The sequence below is a fragment of the Corapipo altera genome, unplaced genomic scaffold, assembly GCF_003945725.1.
Source record: "Corapipo altera isolate COAL_440 unplaced genomic scaffold, ASM394572v1 61553, whole genome shotgun sequence".
Lineage (NCBI taxonomy): Eukaryota > Metazoa > Chordata > Aves > Passeriformes > Pipridae > Corapipo > Corapipo altera.
Genome location: NW_020884918.1, coordinates 5,126,424 through 5,146,862, shown reverse-complemented (window position 1 = coordinate 5,146,862; position 20,439 = coordinate 5,126,424). Strand labels below are relative to the sequence as shown.

The 20,439-nt window shown below is 42.8% G+C and overlaps 1 protein-coding gene across 4 annotated transcripts in view; it reads right to left on the bottom strand.

Moving 5' to 3' along the window:
• CUNH18orf25 (chromosome unknown C18orf25 homolog) overlaps positions 1-20,156 on the bottom strand; it is a 46,497-nt gene extending 26,341 nt beyond the window's left edge. For 2 of the 4 annotated variants that reach the window (XM_027656051.1, XM_027656054.1), the window contains exons 1-3: positions 20,043-20,156; positions 18,395-18,536; positions 3,492-4,308 (exon numbers count right to left, since the gene is read on the bottom strand). In XM_027656051.1, the coding sequence (XP_027511852.1) occupies positions 3,492-4,215 (724 nt within the window). In that variant the 5' untranslated portion in view covers positions 4,216-4,308; positions 18,395-18,536; positions 20,043-20,156. Of the gene's footprint in view, positions 1-3,491; positions 4,309-16,114; positions 16,138-18,394; positions 18,537-20,042 lie in introns of those variants that run through there. The other 2 variants (XM_027656052.1, XM_027656053.1) reach the window with 2 other exon arrangements.
• Between the last annotated feature and the right edge of the window lie 283 nt (positions 20,157-20,439).

Below are 20,439 nucleotides of genomic sequence, written 5' to 3'. Positions count from 1 at the left end.
CGACTTCAATTTAGATTTTTCTGAGTTGCAGAAAGCACAATGGTAGTGAAATGCCAATATTTTCGTATTTTTAAAAACCCCTTCCTTTTTCCAAGAAAGAAGTGTTTACAGAGAAATAAATATTTATTCCCAGACTTGCTCTCATGCCAACTGCATTCAGAGTCAATTTGCAGCATCAAAAGTGAGACTGTTTAAAGGAGTAACTTCCAGCAGCAGCAAGTCCAGCAGAACCTATTCCGTGACTTTTATGCTATGTTTATATGGTGTTTAAGAATGGTAAAATCCTAAATGCCAACAGAGAGGCTCAGTCACTAAAAGGTAAAAAATTGCTTCTCATCTGCAATAACCCAAAGATCATGGCATTCCCTGAAATAAAGAGCCCAAGTTTACGACTGCTCAGGTCAGTGAAACAATTCTCATCAGCACCCATGAAGTTTAGGCTGAACCTGTATTTTCAGGTGTAAAATAACACCACAGGATGCATTCAGAATAATACAACTTACATTGTGCTTATCTCCTGTGCAGCTCACAATACTTGTATTGAAGTACCACCAGCAATATCTCAACTCTTCAATCTTTCCTGAGGAGAAAACCAAGCCTGACACTATTTTAATCCGCAGTACACTTGAGTTCAGCAGAGAGAACTGACTCTCTGCAGCACAACTGCTCGCCTAGCAACTTCATGGCATTATTTTCACTGAACATTTTCCTTACCTTACAAATTTAGCCAAACCTATTTCAAAGCCAGTGGTGCGGATAGTTCAAAAAAAGATAACTGCACTACTTAAATGGAAGATAATTAGTGACACACCATGAAAGAGTACTGTATTCTCAAACGTGGCAGTTTAATTTTCAGACCACACACAAGCAAACTGGGTGCTGTACCCACTCCCTGTGTCGATAATTTAAGAGACATGTAACCTTTGTCATGAAGGCCACATTAATTGTCACTAAAAATTTTAGAGCATTTCTGTTGGCAAAGCTATTTTTCAGACAACAGATGGTTGAAAATGAGCCCTGACTGTAAGTGGTGTTGAGTCAGTAACCAACACTGCAGCTGAACTGTCCAAATACAGGCAGACTAAGGGGAACATAGGCTACCTGGAAAACTCTTCTGCATCAATGTGTACAGACTTCTTTTAAAAGGAAAGGCAAAAGTTTCTTCATGTCCTGACACTGGAGTTAAACCTCTCAGCTTTTGACTGTGTGCAGAGGACACTCATGGCCTGAATTTCCAGTCAAGCTTGTAATACCCTGTGTTATCTTCTACCTACACGTTTGTTCCCTAAATTTTGAGGATATTCACAGTGTTATGCTAAGTGCACTAAAATGGCTTTCTAGTCACAAGAAGGACTGCAGTACTTTGCCAGCTCCAGGAGGGGGGATCACAGATGGCACATGAACCCACCACTGGGACGGAGCTCTGGGAGTTTGACTCCGACTCGCAGTTCCACTGCATCTGTCACGACCACAACATCTCCTCAAACCACAAGCAGCACAGAATGCATTTTTTTGGCCAGGCTTTGTCCTTATCTCTACAGAAAATATTTTTCTCCTGCACTTGTGAACTGTTCCCCACAAACCAGAGCCGTTCCTATTTAAAGGAGAACCGCAACGTGGCAGGTTCACGTCGCACCAGATGGCACCAAAAGGGCAGCTCAAGGGTTTCAGTGTCTTAAATGGAACTTAGCATCAAGCAGATGACACATGCTATGGAGTAAGAACAAATGTTAGTGTTCCTCGGGATGGTTTGTGCACTGCAACACCTCGTACTGCAGGTTAAACTGGGCTTTGCTGTCATCACCACTAAATTAAGTTCGTCCTTGCAATGTGATCGTTTCACCACAAGCATCTCATGGCTAAGACCAAGAGCCCAGTGAGACACTCAAAGTGCCCTGGAATGGTTTCAGGTCTCTGCAAAGGCAGTCAGAAATCCAAGCAAACCTGAAAATACCATGTGGTGCCTTCTGGTTCACAAGGTACTTTTAGAACTTAAAAAAAAAAAGCATATGACCAGAGGGATTTATTCTGTGAGTTTTGGGTTTTTTTGAGAGGTGGGGAGGAACCAGTCCCAAAACTCAATGAAACAGTCTTCTTCAACAGGCTTTAAAATCGGGCTTTAATTCCCCAAAGTGTAAATATAATGAATAAAAAGGTAGAAGCTAGAAAGCCTAACTACTAAATTGGTAAAAATAATTTTAGATCTCTATTAAAAGTTTACTACACAGTAATTATAGGAGGAGATTATGTCTTTCCCAGACTTTCTAAAAATAAACATTTACTTCCTTCGTGCAACCTGCTTCCTAGCAGGTGTGGGAAATACGCCAGTTTTCATGGGGACAGCATCATCCACCATAATCAACTCAGTTAAAACAGTAATTTGTAAAATCTGCTGCAAATATTTTAAATAATTAATCTAGCAAACTTTAGTTCAGCAACTTAATATTGCAGTTTTCCTTTAAATGTTATTGCCCTTTGTAAGATTTTTCTCAAAAAAACCCCATAAAAACACCTTCTAGCATAAGAGGTAAAAAGGCATGTAACCCAGTAAAAATTGGCAAGCCAAAAGGTTTATTTTTATTTCTGATTTTATTTCTGATTGCCATATGAAGATTGCCATAGGATGATGGTTCTTTGTTATAATATGCTGCAAGAATAATTCACACAAAATCCTGTCCACGGCACTTGAGGTAATAAAATAACAAAGACTCAGCAAACAAAAACCTTGAAGAATTCAAATTTCTTTTGCTAATAAAATTACAAGAAGGCCCCCACAATTTGCTACCTCCCATATGTGTCAGAAAGTGAAAAGTGTAGAAATTACTGAACCTTAGGACATAGGAAACAGTGGCAGCTCTGTCTAGGATATTGAAAATTCAGGTGGGACTGTAACTTGGGCACCTTTGTAATCATGTTTATATCCTAAAATAGGTGACCAGCTGCAATCTGCAAGAACTTAGAATAAGGCTAAGAGGCTTGTCATGCACTGACATGTCGAGCTGAAAGCACAGAACAAGTGCAATAATGGCCAGGGCCTTGCTGCAACACAGGCAAGAGGTCTGCTGTGCCATTTCTAACATAACTGCCAAGCTGTGGTCTTTTTATACTAAAGCAAAGCTGGCCACTTATCTTAAGAATTCGATTATCACCGTCTAATGGGATTTGACAGCACTGACAGGAGTTCATATAGGCTTACAAAGGAAAAGATCTGAAAACTCCAGAATTCAAAGGTAGTCCTTCCTCCCATTTACCATTGCTATGCTTTGTTGGTGGGCAAAAGTGCACCGAAACCTCAGAACAGATTTTAATATTTGCCCATGTCTCGTTAACACACTGCAGTCTTCAAATTTACACAGAGCTGCAGTTCTCCTGCTTTTGGTGTTTTTTTTTTTGTTTTTTTTTTGTCTTAAGCGTCACTCATCTAACTTAGCATGACAGCTGAGAAACGATGTCAGATGCCTTTACAGTTCAGTTTAAAAAACATCCTCTACCTGGTATCTCTGCGGTGATTGTCTTGCTGCTCCCTGAAACCTCTTCGTCGTCATCGGATGAGCTGGTGCTGGAGTCACAGGTCAGGTCGCTGTCGCTGGTGCTGCTGTCCTGCAGTAGGTTGTACTTCTTGCGAGCAGCTGCCTCCCGCTTCTGCCTCAGGAGCCGGATCCTCTCTTTGTGCTTTTGGCTTCGGTGCCCCTTTGCCTTGGTAACTCGACCGTTCTGCTTATCACTGGACTGTCGGTTTTTCTTGGCAGCCATGGTTGAAGTTTCGCTCTCGGACCTGGATCTCCTGGATTTCCTCCCAGCTGCGGCCCCAGACACCGCAGAAGGGTCTCCCTCTGCGACAGCTTCAGCTTGACAGGGCTCATTCTCTTCTGTGGAAGACAACGTGTCTGAGTCAGCCAAATGCCCACTGGAAGAAGGGGAAAGCATGCACTGATTAGAAGAGTCACTCTCATAAACTCGACTGCCCGTTGGCTTGTCACTCTCCGTGGATGCCAGCTGGGACTCCGAGGAGTCTCGCCTCAGTTCCATCAGCAAGCAAGGCATGGAAGAGAGCACTGCAGAGTCTGCTGGAGTGGGCATGCTGTCCTTCTCGGTTTGTGTCTCGAGCTCTATAGGTCCGTCTTCATCAGGAGCAGTCTCTTGCTTTTCAGAAGCCTTTGGTGGAACTTCTGAATCAGCAAGTTCTTCAGCTTTTCCCACTGCCTCCATCTTCATTGCAGAGCAGAAAGGTCCTCCTGGTGTTAAAGCATTGAGCACGGGGTCTGGAAGAGTGGGTGAACTATATGTGGTGTTCAGCAATACAGCACCCTGCACAAGAACAGAACAGTAAGAATAATTTAAAGAAATGGCTCACCCATCCCTGCTCTTCACAGTATTACCTGAACAACCCATTGCTTCCAGTTATACACAGTATGGTTCACAGAATCCCAGAATGGTTTGGGTTGGAAGGGACCTTAAAACCCATCCAGTTCCACCCCCCTGCCATGAGCAGGGACACTTTCCACTAGACCAGGTTGATCCAAGCCACATCCAACCTGGCCTTGGACACTTTCAGGTATCCAGGGGCAGACACAGCTTCTCTGTGCAACCTGGGCCAGGGCCTCACCACCCTCACAGCCAACAATTCCTTCCCAATATCCCATCTAACCCCGCCCTCTGTCAGTTTAAAGCCATTCCCCCTTGTGCTGTCCCTCCAGTCCCTTGTCCCAAGTCCCTCTCCAGCTCTCTTGGAGCCCCTTTAGGCACTGGAAGGGACTCTAAGGTCTCCCTGGAGTCTTCTCTTCTTCAGGGTGAACGCTCCCAGTTCTCCCAGCCTGATTCCAGAGCAGAGTATTGTATTGTTCAGTATTGTGTTGGTTTTCTCAATTTACATTTTCCTAGTGAACTCATCATGTTACACTGAACTATTCCTTTGTTTTTACACATCCATGAAAGATGGTACTGGAGACACATTAAACATGGTGCACTTCACTGGAATAATCAAAACAGATCAGAAAATAATAAAAATATTTCTGAACTCCTAGCTTATAAAATTTAATCAATACGTTATAATCAACATATGTCAAACTTCTTTACCTAGACCTTTAAATATATTCTAACAGACAATTTTAGTCCTTCTAACAACACCAGCTTGAAAATTTCCAGACTTGGCAGTCATCTACCTGGACAGACCAGAATACAGTTCAGTTTCCATATCTATGGGAAGTCTACTTTCAGCTGAACAGGACCTCAACCTCATAAAACTACAAAGTTTTTCTGGTGATTTCCAAACTGTACCAACGTGACAGAGGAGAAATTTCATCACTGTGCACAGAAACTGAAGAACCTGCTGAACATCACAGAGCAAGACTGCAGACACCCTCCTTTTCCAGTGGAACTGCTCTGCCAGTTGACCTTAGGTACCAAAGATGTAAAGAACTGGCAGGAAGTGCTACTAAATTGTCAGAGACAGGGCTATAGGCACTGTCTTTGGAGGCATTAGCTACATGTAACACATATTTGCTCTCAGGCAAGAACCACCACACTGGTGAGTCCCGTAAAGATGTTTTAGGAGTATCTAACCCACTATTTGAGAGTTCCTTGAGCGTCTCCCAAACAAGTCCTGGTTATATGAGAACCTGAAGGCTGACCTAGTTCCTCTCAGATCTGCCAGGAAAGCAGCATCAAGTAGTAGGGGCTACAAGCAAGAAATATTATCCACCTACACCGGTATCCTGTATTTTACTTCAGGTTATAATTTAACAAATGGTATTGCTTCAGCATAAATATAAACCCCAAGCTGTTTATCTGATTGATAACTTGCATGTTATCTACCAAAAAATACCTAAAGCTACCTCAAGGAAATTTTGTTTGAGAGATCAATAGTTATCATTCTATCTTCATTATTCACACTTTGCCTTTCACCTAGATTTTCACTTGGAATTCAACACAGAATAAAGATCTTTCAACTACCACATTTGCTTGCAGGTCAGTGGTATAGAACAAATTCTTTATAGGTTCAAAGTCACAGTAAACAATAAATTTATGGCATTTCAGAAAACGAAGTGTGAACGAGAAAAAGCAGCAGTAAGATTTAATCTAAAAAAAATGCACTTCTGCAGAGAAGGGCAGTCAGTAATTGAGCATCCTGAGGAAACCTGGATGGTTTAGAGAGAATTTTTCTGTACCTTGACAATCCTTCTTCAGTTTCCTGATCCATCCCAAGATGCCTGTTATTGTATGTACGTAACTGTACGTATGTAATTACATGTATGTAATCTCCAGCACAATATAAGGGTACTTCCCTGCTTCTAAAAGGGGCTGTGCCAAGCTCAGCTTCGTCCCAAACTCACTTTGAAACTCCATTTTTTAAGAATACTAAAATAGAGTTCATGCTTCCTTTAGGCTAATGAATGAAATGCTGTATGGTGCAAGAGAACCATGAAAATACTTAAAGGACAGGAACACCAGTTAAGGAAAGAAAGGTTGGCTTAAATTGGACAACACAAGGAAGATGGAGATGACAAGACTAGGTCTGCTAAATATGAGGGGAGAAAAAGCCACAAACCCAAAACTCCAAACAGTAAACTCAGTATTTTCCTTCCAAAAATAATATGCATACTGCAAAATACAGGAACATATATATACAAAAAAATATTTGTGAATACTTGCACTGAGTAAAACTCTCTTGAAAACAACTTGAAAGAAGAATTTCTGGAGATAGTAACTTAATGTAAACAGTAAATATCATGTAGGAATGACTTATTTCCAAGGCCACAGAAAAGCATCAACAAACCCAAATGATGAATACACACGTTATGAGGCATAAATGCATCTCAATATTGCAATAAAATCCCTATTTCTATGTAATTCATTCACAAATCTACATAATCCAGTAATCCTCCTACTACAAAGGTAAGTAAAACACAGATTTGACAACTGAACGACTGGCCAAGACTTCTGCACGGTGGGATTTGTATCGTACCTGGTAGTGCAAATCCCAGCTTTGCTCTGGTCATGCAGTTGGAAATGAAAAATACCTTCTCTAAGAGTTTTGAAATGTACAGATGGGGAAAAGAAAAGTCTGGTCAGACAGAAACCAGAAGCACATTAGCCTGGTCGAATGAAAATATATTTAAATAACCATACTAATAACTGCAGAACAGCTTCTGCCCTATTCAGCCTTTTAGCCCGGGGAGCACAACGAAGAGAGCTTGACACAAAGCTAAAGGGCAGCCAAAGTGAACTACAGGCTTTTTTATACCAACGTCCTGCTTGGGAACATCATTTACCTCACAGCTCCCAAAGGGGGAGTACGACACCTGTACTTGCCTTTCCATGTCTTTGGCCTGATAGCCAGATAAAAAAAAAAGAAAAAGATACGTTTCATCCACACGTTGCCACCTTGTTAACAGCCTAATTACAATGATTTTATAGGATTTTTTTATTATTAAGTGGGATCTTACTTTAAATACTTCAACCACACAGGTTTAATCCCTCACACAGCGATCAGTGAATTATATTTTCAGTGAGTTGGCAGCACAGGGCAACAACACTGACATGTGTTTCTTTGTCCATGGAAAAAATACCTGCCACTGGTGAGATGTGTACTCTCCGGGTCCCTTCAACTGGTTATTTAGACATCACCAATTCCAGTATTAGCATGTATATATAAACCAGAACTTTGTCTTTCTCTCACTGGAAAAAAAAAAAAAATCTAGCATGACTCAAACAGACTTTGCTGCAGGGAGGAATACAGGCAGTTCAGGGGAAAATATCTACGCCAAGGAAAGCCTTGTCTCAAAGAGTGAAAAAAATGTACTTATTTAGTTCTACTTGAGAAATGTATAGATCAGCAAGAAGAGACTATATTAAAAAACTCCCATTCCTTTCTTGCCACTCACTTTTCCTGCAACAGTACTAGAAAAGGTAATCTCACGGTGGTGCTAGAGAGAGACCATTTTTTTTACTGCAATGAGAACAAAGCACTGAAGAATAAGTTGTGACACTTACAGACACAGATGGATACTTAATTAGACACTGATTGGAAATGTCATTATTTCACTAATCAACAGATACCAGACCAATTATTTTAAAAGGCAATTCGGTAAAAACTTCTGTGCTAGATTTCTCCACCAGAAAATACATTATTTTCCAGTCACACACAGAACACACCGATTTGCAGAAATTATTAAACCACTACCTGGAAAACATTTTTAAATTGTGGACTCATTTCTAAAAGCACATCATTTGTACACAAGGAAATCCGGAGTTCAGTTAAGAAATCCAGAAGGATTTTGAAGGTCAGGTAGCCCAGCCTCTCCAGCAGTTGGCTGCCACTAACAAGAATGAGTTTTGTCCCTTACTCTTTTCCCACCTAATTGTGACTGCACAGTCATATTCCCTCCTTTGCACCAGAACCCATTCTTGAGTAGGTTCCTTTAACTAAGCCAGTAGAAATCAAAATGAGAAAGTAAGTGAAATTTTCTGCCACACCCGTCAGGAAGGCGAGAAGGGAGGGTAAGCAGAAACTATCCCTTTAGAAAAACACAAATCTGATGAAAAGCTACCTGCTGTTTTGTCTCATCACACCCTGAACTCACAGGTTCAGCCTAGACACAGGAGAGGGTCCTGAGCAATCCCTTCACAGCAGTGTTTGCTCTGGGAAGGCATTTTTGTAGATAAAAAAAGTGATTAAAAGCAGAAAAAAACCAGAGCTGACAGGAGCTTCCTAAAGAACAACTATCATGTAATATATACCACTGCACTAAGAGTTACACTGAAGATGGCAGGTTTCCCACAGCAGAGAGGCATCAGATTATAAAAATAATGAAATAGAGTTGCAGAGCAGCAGATCAGCTGGATGTGGGTGCCTCTGGAGAGGGACCCTGAACAAAGAAATCCCCAGGCAATTACACAACTTACGCACCAGCCCCTCAGGCGCGCAGTCTGCGCCTCTCGGCCTCTTTGGTCTGGGGTCTTCCTCCTTTATGTCCACATCCATGTCCACGTCCATGCAGGCAGGCTGTTCAACCCCTGTGGAGCTGCAGCTTTTGTTGGTGGTTGCTGTCTCCTGATCTTCTGGTGTGAGCTTCAGGCGCTCACCGGCAGAGCACATATAACCAAAACAGCCCTTGACTCAAGGTAGTCAGCACTGAGCAACAACTAAAACATCGGTGCGTTATCAGTGTTCTAAATGCACCAAAGACAAAACACAGCTCTGTATCAGTTGGTAGGAGGATTACCAAGAAAACCAACTCCATTTCAGAAAAACATCTCAAGGTGTTAAGTTCACAGCTTGCTGTGAACTCTGAGGTTGAAGGCTCCATCGAGTCCAGCTACTCAGGCCAATCAAACAACAAACCAAATCATACAGTATTATATAATAACAGTTAGAATGTTCCTCATTCTAGTTACAGCTTATTTAAGCTGAACAAGGAATATCTCCCAACAGCCTGAAATACTTAATAAACACCATGACACCTTAACCTCAGTTGAACATTGTCATTTCAGGTGCTGTTTGAATGGATTAATGATAAAGAATGTCCATTTTGTACAAAGCAAACCAGCTCTTTTTTACAGAAGCTGTGGACAGGACAGATTCTTACTTTGCATGTACTACATTTCTCACAGCACCCTGCTGTTAAAATCACTTTAGTTTATTCCTAAAACATTTCCTCTTAATCAGAGTCCAACAAACCACTTCTTTTCCCTGCTTATCACCTTCTTCTGCTGATTCTAGCAATTGCTTAAATGAAAAAAGCTATCTAGCAGAACATTGCCTTTTAGTGCCATTTTAGTTAGTGCTGAAAAAAAAACAATTTGGACAACCCACCTCCTCTCACCACTTGCCATTTATTTGCAAGCTGTAATTTTTTTAAAAAATGAGAAACTGTACCTCTATTATTGCAGCAAATAACATCATGTATGTTCTTTAGGTTTGTGTGACTACATAAATGAAAAGTTAAACTGTATTGCTGCATACAAGCTAATTGTTCAGAGTACATACCTAACTGGAGATCCTTCCAGATCCTTCCTGCTCACAGTTCCAATGCCACAAAAGTCAGTTATTTTCATCTAAATCTGAATATATGTTTGATATTTATATGAAATTAAATACTACGATGGCTTGTTCTTACATAAACAATTATTTCCATCACCAGTGGATTACATTATCTCACACAGATGAGCACAGATGGAATAAATCAGAGGTGTGAAAGAGGTAATGACAAATGCATACAACATGGGCTAATAAAATTATGTAAAACAGATGACTGTTTTTAAAAATGTAAACACACAGGCAAGCTCGTCAAGAACTCTGAAGGTAATTCGACAGACTGTGTGTCTGGGGATGGTGGGTTAGGAAAGGACAGAAGCAGCACACAGCCTGGGCTGACTGTAAAGCACAGTTCATGTCAGCTTCATAATACAGGACAAGCTTTTGGCAAAAAACAAAGTTATTCTGTCTTCTGACAGAAGGACATGTAACCCAGAAGATGAGAAGTGATAATGAACCTGTCCACTTGCAAAGCTTCACCAAAACCCATGCAGGTGTAGCTGTGTGTTGGTCGTGCCTTTTTCCCCCTCCTTGAATCGCCTTGTTTTCCATTAGCTGACACTGAATTAATCAGTGAACTCGCCAGCAACATTCTAGTACAAACAACACATACAGATATCAGAGAAGACAGGGTTTTGGTTGGAAGGGACCTTAAGGATCATCTTGTTCTACCCCCTGCCATGGGCAGGGACACCTCCCTCTAGATCAGGTTGCTCCAAGCCCCGTCCAACCTGGCCTTGGACATTTCAGGGAACGGGGCAGCCACAGTTTCTGAGGGCAAATTGTGCCAGCACCTCACCACTATCACAGTCAAGAATTTCTTTCTCATATCTCATCTAGACCTGCCCTCTGTCAGCTTAAAGCCATTACCCTATGACAGACAGCAACCATTTCTAATTAACTAACACAGCATCCATCCAAATAATTAGACCTCTATCAGAAAAGACTGATCTGCGTCCAGACAAATGTAGGAGAAGTACCAATGCTTTCTGGACCTCTCAGCTTGTTCAGTTCCTCCCCAAGATACCATACATTCTTTTTTTTCTTTTTTTATTTTCTTGTAAGCATCACATGTACCCGCGCACTTAAAACAAGAGGAGTGAGACCAGCACTCACTCAGTTTAGCTCAAGACAGTTGACTCAGCTCTGTGTGGATGTGTGTGCTCAATGCTCTACAGCAGATTTTTCATAACACTGTGCCACCCCCACAGGGATACTGTGTAATTTATATAGCGTTCCTTTGAAAATGCTGCCCTAAAGCTGACTCACTGGCATACAATTCTACCTAAGGCACATTTCTGGGAGTGGAGCTGGCTCTTTATCAGATGATTCACAAACCAGGCCTGGTAGCAATCCCAAATAATAGGACCCTTCTGAACCGACACTGTAAGAGAATTGCAGTGGAAAATAAAAGAAGAAAGGATTAAATTAATGCTCTGTTTCAACTGGTTTTGCATAAATAAACGAAGGTTAAAAATAGACTGCACCTACTGGGTGCTCAACAGGCTGCATATACAAATTATCCAAGACTGAATACAAATTACAAATTTGTGTGTTAATACAAAGCTTTGCGGAGCATCCTTTGTAATCTTGAAAAGAAACACTTTTCATCCTGAATAAGAAGCAAGACTTCACATTTAAATACAGGGTTTTGCATTGTAACGTTTAATGCACATATTCTGTCTCTTTCAGAGGAAAGGTAACTACCAGCTAATGGTTTAGTTCACAAGTCTGCACACAGGCTTCCCAAAACATTCAACAGCTGCACTGGAATCCCACAACAAAAATAATCACAGTCCTTGCACACAGATAAAAGCACTGGGCCAGCTGCACTCGACCTGCTAAAAAATCTCACTTCTTTATCATAGCAAACCCATTTTTCTCACAGGCACAGCAATTCAAAGACTGCAAAGCTCTCTACTCCAAAAGTTAGAGGGGGCATATCTTTACTACTACCTATTCCAAGTGACTGACTTTTAATTTTTTTCTATCAACAAAACCAGTGGCAGAAATCAATGCTAGGATAGCATTGGTTTGTTTCTTTTTCTCTCTGCTAGGTATTAGCTACTGATACTGAGTTTAATACTAGGTATTAGCTAAGATACTGAGTTTAACTAATCTTTCCACTTTACCTATCCATTCCCATCACTAGTAGGAAATGTATTCTGTACTTCCTCACTCTGTATAAACAGGCCTCCTCTTCTCAAGCAATGTTGGTCTATTGTTCTGCCTTGGTCAAGAATGCTCACAGTAAAGCCATATCTTAAATTGCCTGAGTATAACAGCAGCAAATTAATCCTAATTTTCAGAGCACATCTTAAGAACAGTTTATCTGAGATACCCTGAAAATAATCAGCAGTGTGTAATTCACCAATAGCTCCAAACGGCAGGTCAGGACAACTGCAATGTAACTTCAAAGCAGTAAATCCATCTCAGCAGTGCAGTACTCCCAAGATCACAAGGACTGGAAAATACCTCTAAGATCATCCAATCTAATTTTCAACCCAGCACCACCACCATATTCACCACTAAACCATGTCCTCCAGTGCCATACCTGGGATGGTGACTCCACCATTTCACCATCTTCACTCCTCCACTTCCCTGGGATTCATTCTAGAAGGGCTCGTGCTGTCTCCCACAAAAATCAAAGCCAGTCCAGCATGGACAGGCACAAATGTCTCCTGCTTTTTGTGCTGTTTGGAAACCTCGAGGCAGCAATGAGTGCCATGGGACATGGGCTGCAGGGAGCCTTTAATCCATCCCACAGATCATTGCCACTGAAAAGAGACAGACCTGCCTCCCCTGGGGCTGTGAGCACCCACCAACTCCGGTAACTCCACCTCCCAGAGGAAAGCTTGCACCTGGGCTGAGATCAGAGCCAGGATCCAGAGGGGCAGCAGGAAATCTTACACAGCAGGCAGCAGCCATGGGCCTGGAGCAAGGCAGAGCACTGGGGATTCACCAGGTCTTGCCAAACAGTGCTCCAGAATTGCACAACCCTTGACATCAGGACAAGAGATGCTCTCAGGAGATAAGTTTGTCTTGTTTTGTTGAATTCTGTGTAAAGTTCCTTTCCAGGGCCCCTGGTGCCCACCCAACCAACACTACCACCTCCTGGTCTGTCTCCTGGGCACTTCCTAGTGACTCTCCAGCATTTCCCCCTGTCTCACAGCCATTCAAGAGCTCAAGTCACTGAACTAGACTTGCTGTGGATTTACAACAGCCATTTAAACAAAGATGAGTTATGAGATACTAAGTAACTCTACAGTTTATAAATATTTTATGATCAGACCTTTTTATGCATCTTTGCCACGGGAAATAAACAAAACCGACCCTCAGGAATTTTAAAGCTTCAAATACTTTAATTCAATACCAATGAATGTCTTTGCCTTAGAGCAGTATCTTCCTGGCATAGAGCAGTAACATACCCATTTTATGGTCTGGCCAGCTGAAGATCAGGTGACGTGCCTAAATTCTACAGAAAGGAGCTGCAAGCCCAACAAACCCTGATCTCAAGTCATTTTCTCATCCACAAAACCACTAACATTATTAATTCCTTTAATTACTAAGCTAGCAGTATAATCTAAATATTGCAACATGAATTCTCAGCAGGTATACCACTGAAAAATAAATCGTATCAATACACTAGAGGCAAAGTCATGTGGCATTCAAATGATGAAATTCTTCAGGAAGATACCCACTGCTGTTGGGCTGTTCTTGACACCAAACACTTGACCTGTTTTTGGCCAGTAACAAGAGGTGCTGATTGATTTCAGCACCCCCTAGATTGCTAACAATTGATAGCACAGCCTTTATGTGTCCAAAGCACTCCTAAAAGAAGCAAGCATTCGTGACACAGGTCTCAGTGTGAAGCAAACACAGGTTGGTTCTACAGATGAACAGAAGCTGCTTTGGGTATTTCAAAACAACAGACCTGACCAGGCCAAAAGCCAGTTACATGTGTGTTTTGAATAATGCCTCTAACGTGGGTTTTACTACCAGATACTTTCTACAGTATTTGCTCCCAACTGGCAAAGGAGAAGAAATCTGAGCTCGACTTCAAGAGGACAACAGACAGACCAGGAAACAGACATTTCTTTCCCACAACACATAGAAGAACTTTGCATATATTTGACTACAGAAATTAAATAACAGAATGTAACAGGATACCAAGTTACCAGCTACAAAAAGAGAAAAAGAAAATTAAAAGGTAGTTTTCAGCAGTGGCCTGCAAGTACTGACAGGAGACAAAAAGGAACACCACACAACCACCCCTCCCCCCCCCCAGAAAAAAACCACATGACTTACTTATCCAAAAATAAAAACACCATTTACACCCCAAAATTATTTGTTGCATTATTATTCCTGTTTAGGAGAAAGTGGCTCAGCTGGCAGAACTTTCTTCAGCATAAAACTAATCCTTAGCAACAGCAGACAAACTATATAAACAACTTTCCCAGCAAAAGGCAGAGATAGATGGAAAAAAGAGCATCAAGTGTGAAGTATTAATTCAACCCCATTCCATTCATTCAGCACAGTCTTATTGTTGCTGAAGGGTGGCAAGTTTCATACAGACAAACAGTGAAATCCACTATAGATGTTAAAAAGTAGAAAAAACATTTTCCTCCTGTAAAACAAACAAGGAAAATTGAGGTGAGGTCTATAGCTAATTATTGAGGGCTTATGAAGTGAGCTCTGGCAAGATATTCAGTGGATTTCCTTAGCTTAGTTTTATGGTATTCAACAATTTCTTACAGTGAGCAGATCAAAAGCCCATAAATTGCCTTTAAGAGTACTTACTAATAACAGTAAGTGGAACCATGAAAAATGAAATTTTGCCTTAAAGGCTTTCTAAAAAATAATGCCCAAAGAAATACGGGGGGTTTTTTATGACTCCTCACAGAGTCTGCATAGTGCTCATCAGTAAGTGTTACCAGCTCTGGAGGAACCACGGCCACTGACAACTCAAGTTGTATTTATCAGCAATGGGCTCATGGGCACTGCTGCCCACGAGCCCACTCCTTCCCACAATGACAACTGAATTTCCAAAAGACCTCTAATCAAACACAGTGAGGCTCCAGACTACCAACACTTCATCCAACTTACTTAATTAGGAGACAGCCTCTAAACCATTGTATTCCCAACCACAAATTACAAATTAGTACACAGCTTCCCTGAGCTACTCTTTAATAACATTTTTCCCTAAATTGCCAGATTATTTAGAACTGGCTTTCTGGCAAGAGATGCATGAACCAGGAGAGCTACCTGAGGAGTCAGGAGAATTACCAGCTGATGTAAAAGCCTCAGTACAAGAGAACAACACTGTCTCAACCTTACCTGGCTAGCATAGCATTCCTTTTTGCTTCAGAAAGTTTGACAGCACTGTTGGAGCACACAGCACCAACCTCACATCGGTACCATGGAAATGCAATATTCCCAATGAAAAACAAATTACTGAAATGGTAATTGCTTCATCATGCAGACAACTGGCATTATAAAGTCTGGCTCTTTCTTATTCCCAGCTCTGCTACTGTGAGTCACTTGGCCTCTACCCATGTTGGATCTGCCTTCTCAAAATAAGTCGTGAAACGCTAATGATCAAGCACCACGGAACAAGACATCAGAGCAGAAAGGTAGCAAGAGGAATACTTATCCAATCGAGGTCTGGCTCCTCCTGCTCATTTCCAAGAAATTTTGAAGCATTGAAGCAGAAGAGCATTGTGAAGGACAGTACAGAAGCCTCACTATAATGTCAAATCCATGATTCACATATATTGAAAGAAAAGTGCTGGCTTTAAAGAGTCTCTAAACACTGGAGTTTAATTAAAAAGTGACCACGTGTTTTGTTTACGATTCAAGAGTTGTCAGATTGAGTAATAACAGCTTTTAAGTAGTCTTTGAGAGCAAACATCACAATGTGTGATAAGACTGAAGCCTGTACTCTATTCTGCTACTTCAATCAATTTCTGAGCACTGGACAGACAGACTACATGGTCAAACTGATATAAAACCCCTAAATACCTTCTTAAATAAAAAGGGATATTAGCATGGATCATTCTGAATCTGAAGCTGACTCACCTCATGACCAGGGGCAGGTTACTTGACCTCCCTGAGCAGTCAGTAATGCATCTGACACAGCGTAACAGCAAAACCTGCCCGACGGAGCCACATCTCATTTCCAGTCCTGAATGACTAATCCACGTGTGCCCCAACTGCAGGGAGCCACTCACGGCCACGGAGGAACCACTACAGGCTCCATTCAGGCTGGTCAGACACAGGAAGAGGCAAAACTAACGAGTGGGAACAGACAACTATACCTTTAAATTCTAACCCTTAAGCAGTAACACCACGCAAGTGACAAGGTATCAGTCTCTCAGCTTAGCTCAAAGACGAACTCTGCTAGAGAAAGCAACTGCAGAGGCTAACTTTTACACTATAGGCACATTTCCATTTACAGTGCCTTTCATCTAGTTCTCTTTTTGCTTAGAATTCCACATTTGTACACACAGACTCAGAACTGTAGTATGCATTAAAAACGTGGAACAGAGATGTGAAAGAAAGCATGATTTTTGTGCTGATTTGTGTTGTTCAAGTTCCCTGCAATAATATCTGCTGCCACGGATCGGTAACAGTTCTGTGCTAAAGTTAAAGGCTGAACTCCCACTTACGTGCTGAACACTTATCTTGGTTCTGGAAAACCAAAAGTTGTTTCCTTTCCACATAAACCTCAGGTCATCTCAGAGCATCAACACAACTGTATAACACAACTTTAACCCAGAGCTCCTTCCCAGCACTATGCCCTCTCCCAGTGCTGTTTCATTTTCAGTTCCCAATTTGCTGCTAATAAGGTTCAAGTGAGCAAAGATGAATTTCTAGTTTTATTACTTCTTTCCCAGAGTGCTTGTTCTGAGGTGCAAGTTACACACTGCTAGCTATTGTGTTTAAATCTTTCACTGTGGTCCAATAAATGTGTTATTAACTCTGCTGCTCAGCTTCTGCCAATGTTTAGAGTTTTCTGAGTGAGTCAACTGCAGAAGCTGAGACTGACCACAAATCCAATTGTGTCAAAATGTACCATGAGTACACTAACTCTGAAATGTTATAGACAATAACACGAAGGTTGCTTGAAACTAACTACTCATTTGGAAATGTCTGCAAAGCTTCTAATATCACTAGATAATGGTGGCATTTTGGTCAGAGGGTAACCAGCCAGGTGGATTACTTGTTCTGCAGCCGCTTTCACTGTGTGGTACGTAGAGACTCCCATCTCATTAACAGATGTTTAAGTGAGATGTTGATATTCAGGTGGGTCACAGGTGGCACATACATCCTTGGTGGAGGAGGCAGTTGGTGTGATAACATACAAGAGAAAGTGAAGAAAAGTGAACAGAATCCACGCAAAGAAGCCTACATTTCAAAGGCAAATACACATCAAGGAGATGGGGGGGGAGTGCCAGGACAGCCAAGGCAATTATTTCTTGTTGCTCTGATCAGCTTACACCAACTTATCTCCTTGTTGTTTAGTGTTCAAAGCCCCTCATGATACTCCATATCTCTTTTTGTTGGTTCAATCTCACCTTACCTCATCAATCCCCACCTCCTCCACAGTGCCCGTTTGTCCAAGGCAGCCACACATCCTTCCTATTTCTCCTTTATCAGTCAGAGCAGGGCTTGCTGTTGTGTCTTGTGGCCGTTCTCAACTGCCTTGTGGTTGGCTTCAGGTTCCTTCCCTTTCCCCCTCCCTCTGCAGGACCCAGTTTAAAGCATCCTGACTGTAATTCCCACCAAGGCTCTGTGCACTGAGATGCCCAGGCTGCCCTGCCACACACATCACACATCTGAGTGTGTAAGGCCACAGCCGTCTCCTCTTCCTGATTTCTCAGGAATTTCTCATCCCACCTCTTCACGATGCTGACCAGCAATTAGGCTGAAGAGCAAACAGAAACAGTCGACAGAGTGTAATTACAAATTCAAGTGTTCAAAAATGAGTCAGAACTGCTATCCCCGCACTGGAGGGCGAAAAGCAGCTGCTCAGGCTCACGTACTGCCTTCCATCACACACAGGGTCCCTCCCCCTGGTTCCCCAGACAAAACACCAGTGTCACTGGGACGCCAGAACTACAAAAAGCTGTGTTTTATTAGCTTTCAGTAGCCACATAACCACCCCCACCCCCCTTGGAGCTTCTTGTGCCAGCACCAGGCTGCTCTAAATCGGCAGAGGTGAGAAATACTCAGAATACTTAAAAATTACTGCTGCTGGACAGACGAGTTCTCCACACTTCATCTCACTGCTTTGGTATCATACACATATATAGAAGGGGATGGCTGAGTTTAGCAAACACATAACAAGCAACTTACTGTTCTCCTCAGAGCTTGTTAAGAACCTTTTCCCTCCTCAAAGGCCACGTTTCCCTCCTCCAGGGCAGCAGGGAAAGCTGTGCTGTTGTGACTGCCTGACTTCCAGCTCTTGTACCACAGGAACAGCAATTACAGGTGTTAACTAGGGCAGGAGAACCACACCATGGAGACCTCAGAAGAGCACCATACTCGGTTTTCATCTCAAGGTCAAACACGTTTTTAAAAGGCTTATGCAACATTAAGACACTTTAAGAGAGAGATTTTAAATTTAGCATTTGTTTGCTGTTCCAAGGGGAGAGCTATTACTGTTTGTACTTAAACTCTTAGCTTGGAAAGAGGAAATAGGGTAGTCCTTGCCCATAAGGGAAGCTATTACTTGGTGTGATGCTTGACAAGTACCAGAGGAGATGTGAAAACCAAACAGAATCTGCGGGAGGGGGAATTAAAAGAAATTTTACATTTTTAAAGAGATGCCCATGGGTTCAAAGATTTACTTACTCATTCATTTTTAAAAGCTAGAATTACTTGACAGTGCAAAAAAAAAAAAAAAAATCAAACAGGACTGACTTATGCCACAGCATCCTGACACACAAGTTTTTTTCAGCCTTTGAAGTGTTGTTCGGTACTTTGTGCTGGTTTAAAGTGCACAACTAGTCGTAACCACGACCTTGTTTAACTAAGTTACCGCAGTTGTGGTTTCAACAAGGTACCTACAAACTTTCAGGCAAGTGGCCCTGTCCCACTGTTAACAAGCTAAGACATAAGTAGAACTAGATGCTACTTAACAAAGGTGGAAGCAAGGTAAGCCTTAAAAAAAGAAAAAAAAAAAAGCCCCAAGTCTTTAAAAAGCAGCCTTTTAAGTGGTTGTCCAATAACCTCAAGGCAAAGAAAGTTACAGTACTGGAACTGAGGAAATAGTTAAAATATTACAAGCCTGCCCAGGCTGCCTTTTTTCCCTCTTAAAAAAGAACAAGTAGCACAGTTAAGTTCTATATTCCCCTCGGATGGCTGCGTGGCTCAGAGCCACATCTGCAACCCATTAGACGTCAGGAGCTCAAGGGGAACCCGGGACAGATACACAGCGAGCAACTTGAACTTTCTTTCCACATTAAAAAAATCGAAATTCCCACCAATGGAATACACCACCAAAAACCAAAAGAAACAACAAAACAAAAACCCCAGAGAAGCGCAACCTCGGGGCAGTTACACCCGTCGTGATTCCAAGGGGGTTTCTTTCCTCCAACAGCTCACACGACTTGAAAAACCGTTACGGGGGGGGAAAAAAAAAAAAAAAGGAGAAAAGCAAAAAAAGGCACTTTGTTTTACAAAAGTCCCGGGGAAAGACCAAGCGGTCCGGGAGCTTTCCACCGGGAATCTCCATCCGCTGGGTCAGGGCAGAGCAGTGGCGGGGCTGGACCAGGAGCAGCACCAGGACCAGGGCTAGGGCTAGGACAAGGAGCAAGGCTAGGAGCAGGCGTATCCCCACAGCACCCAGCACCCCCAGGCACCTACCCTCATCCCGGGGGATGCGGGGCCGCTCCCGCCGCTCCCAGCAGAGCGCGGCCGATACCGCCCATCCCATCCCACCCCTTTTCATCCCATCTCACTCCACCCTCCTGGGCTCGGCCAACCCCCCGGCCGCACTCACCTGCTGGAGGCAGGGCCCCCCCAGGGCTCCCCGGCGGGGGCAGCGGCCGGGGCATGGGCGGGCGGAGCGGCGGGAGCTCCGGGAAGCGCCGGGAAGCGCCGGGAATGTCACCGGGGCCGCCGCGCCGTCACTTCCGCCCGCCGGGCCCAGAGCGCCGCGCGGAGCCCGACCGGGCCACAGCGACCCCTGGCGGCGGGAGCGGGGACGGGGATGGGAAAGGGAACAGGGATGGGAAAGGGAACGGGAGCGGGGATGGGAACCGGAACGGGAGCAGGGATGGGAATGGGAGCGGGAACGGGGATGGGAAAGGGAACAGGGATGGGAAAGGGAACGGGAGCGGGGATGGGAACCGGAACGGGAGCAGGGATGGGAATGGGAGCGGGAACGGGGATGGGAA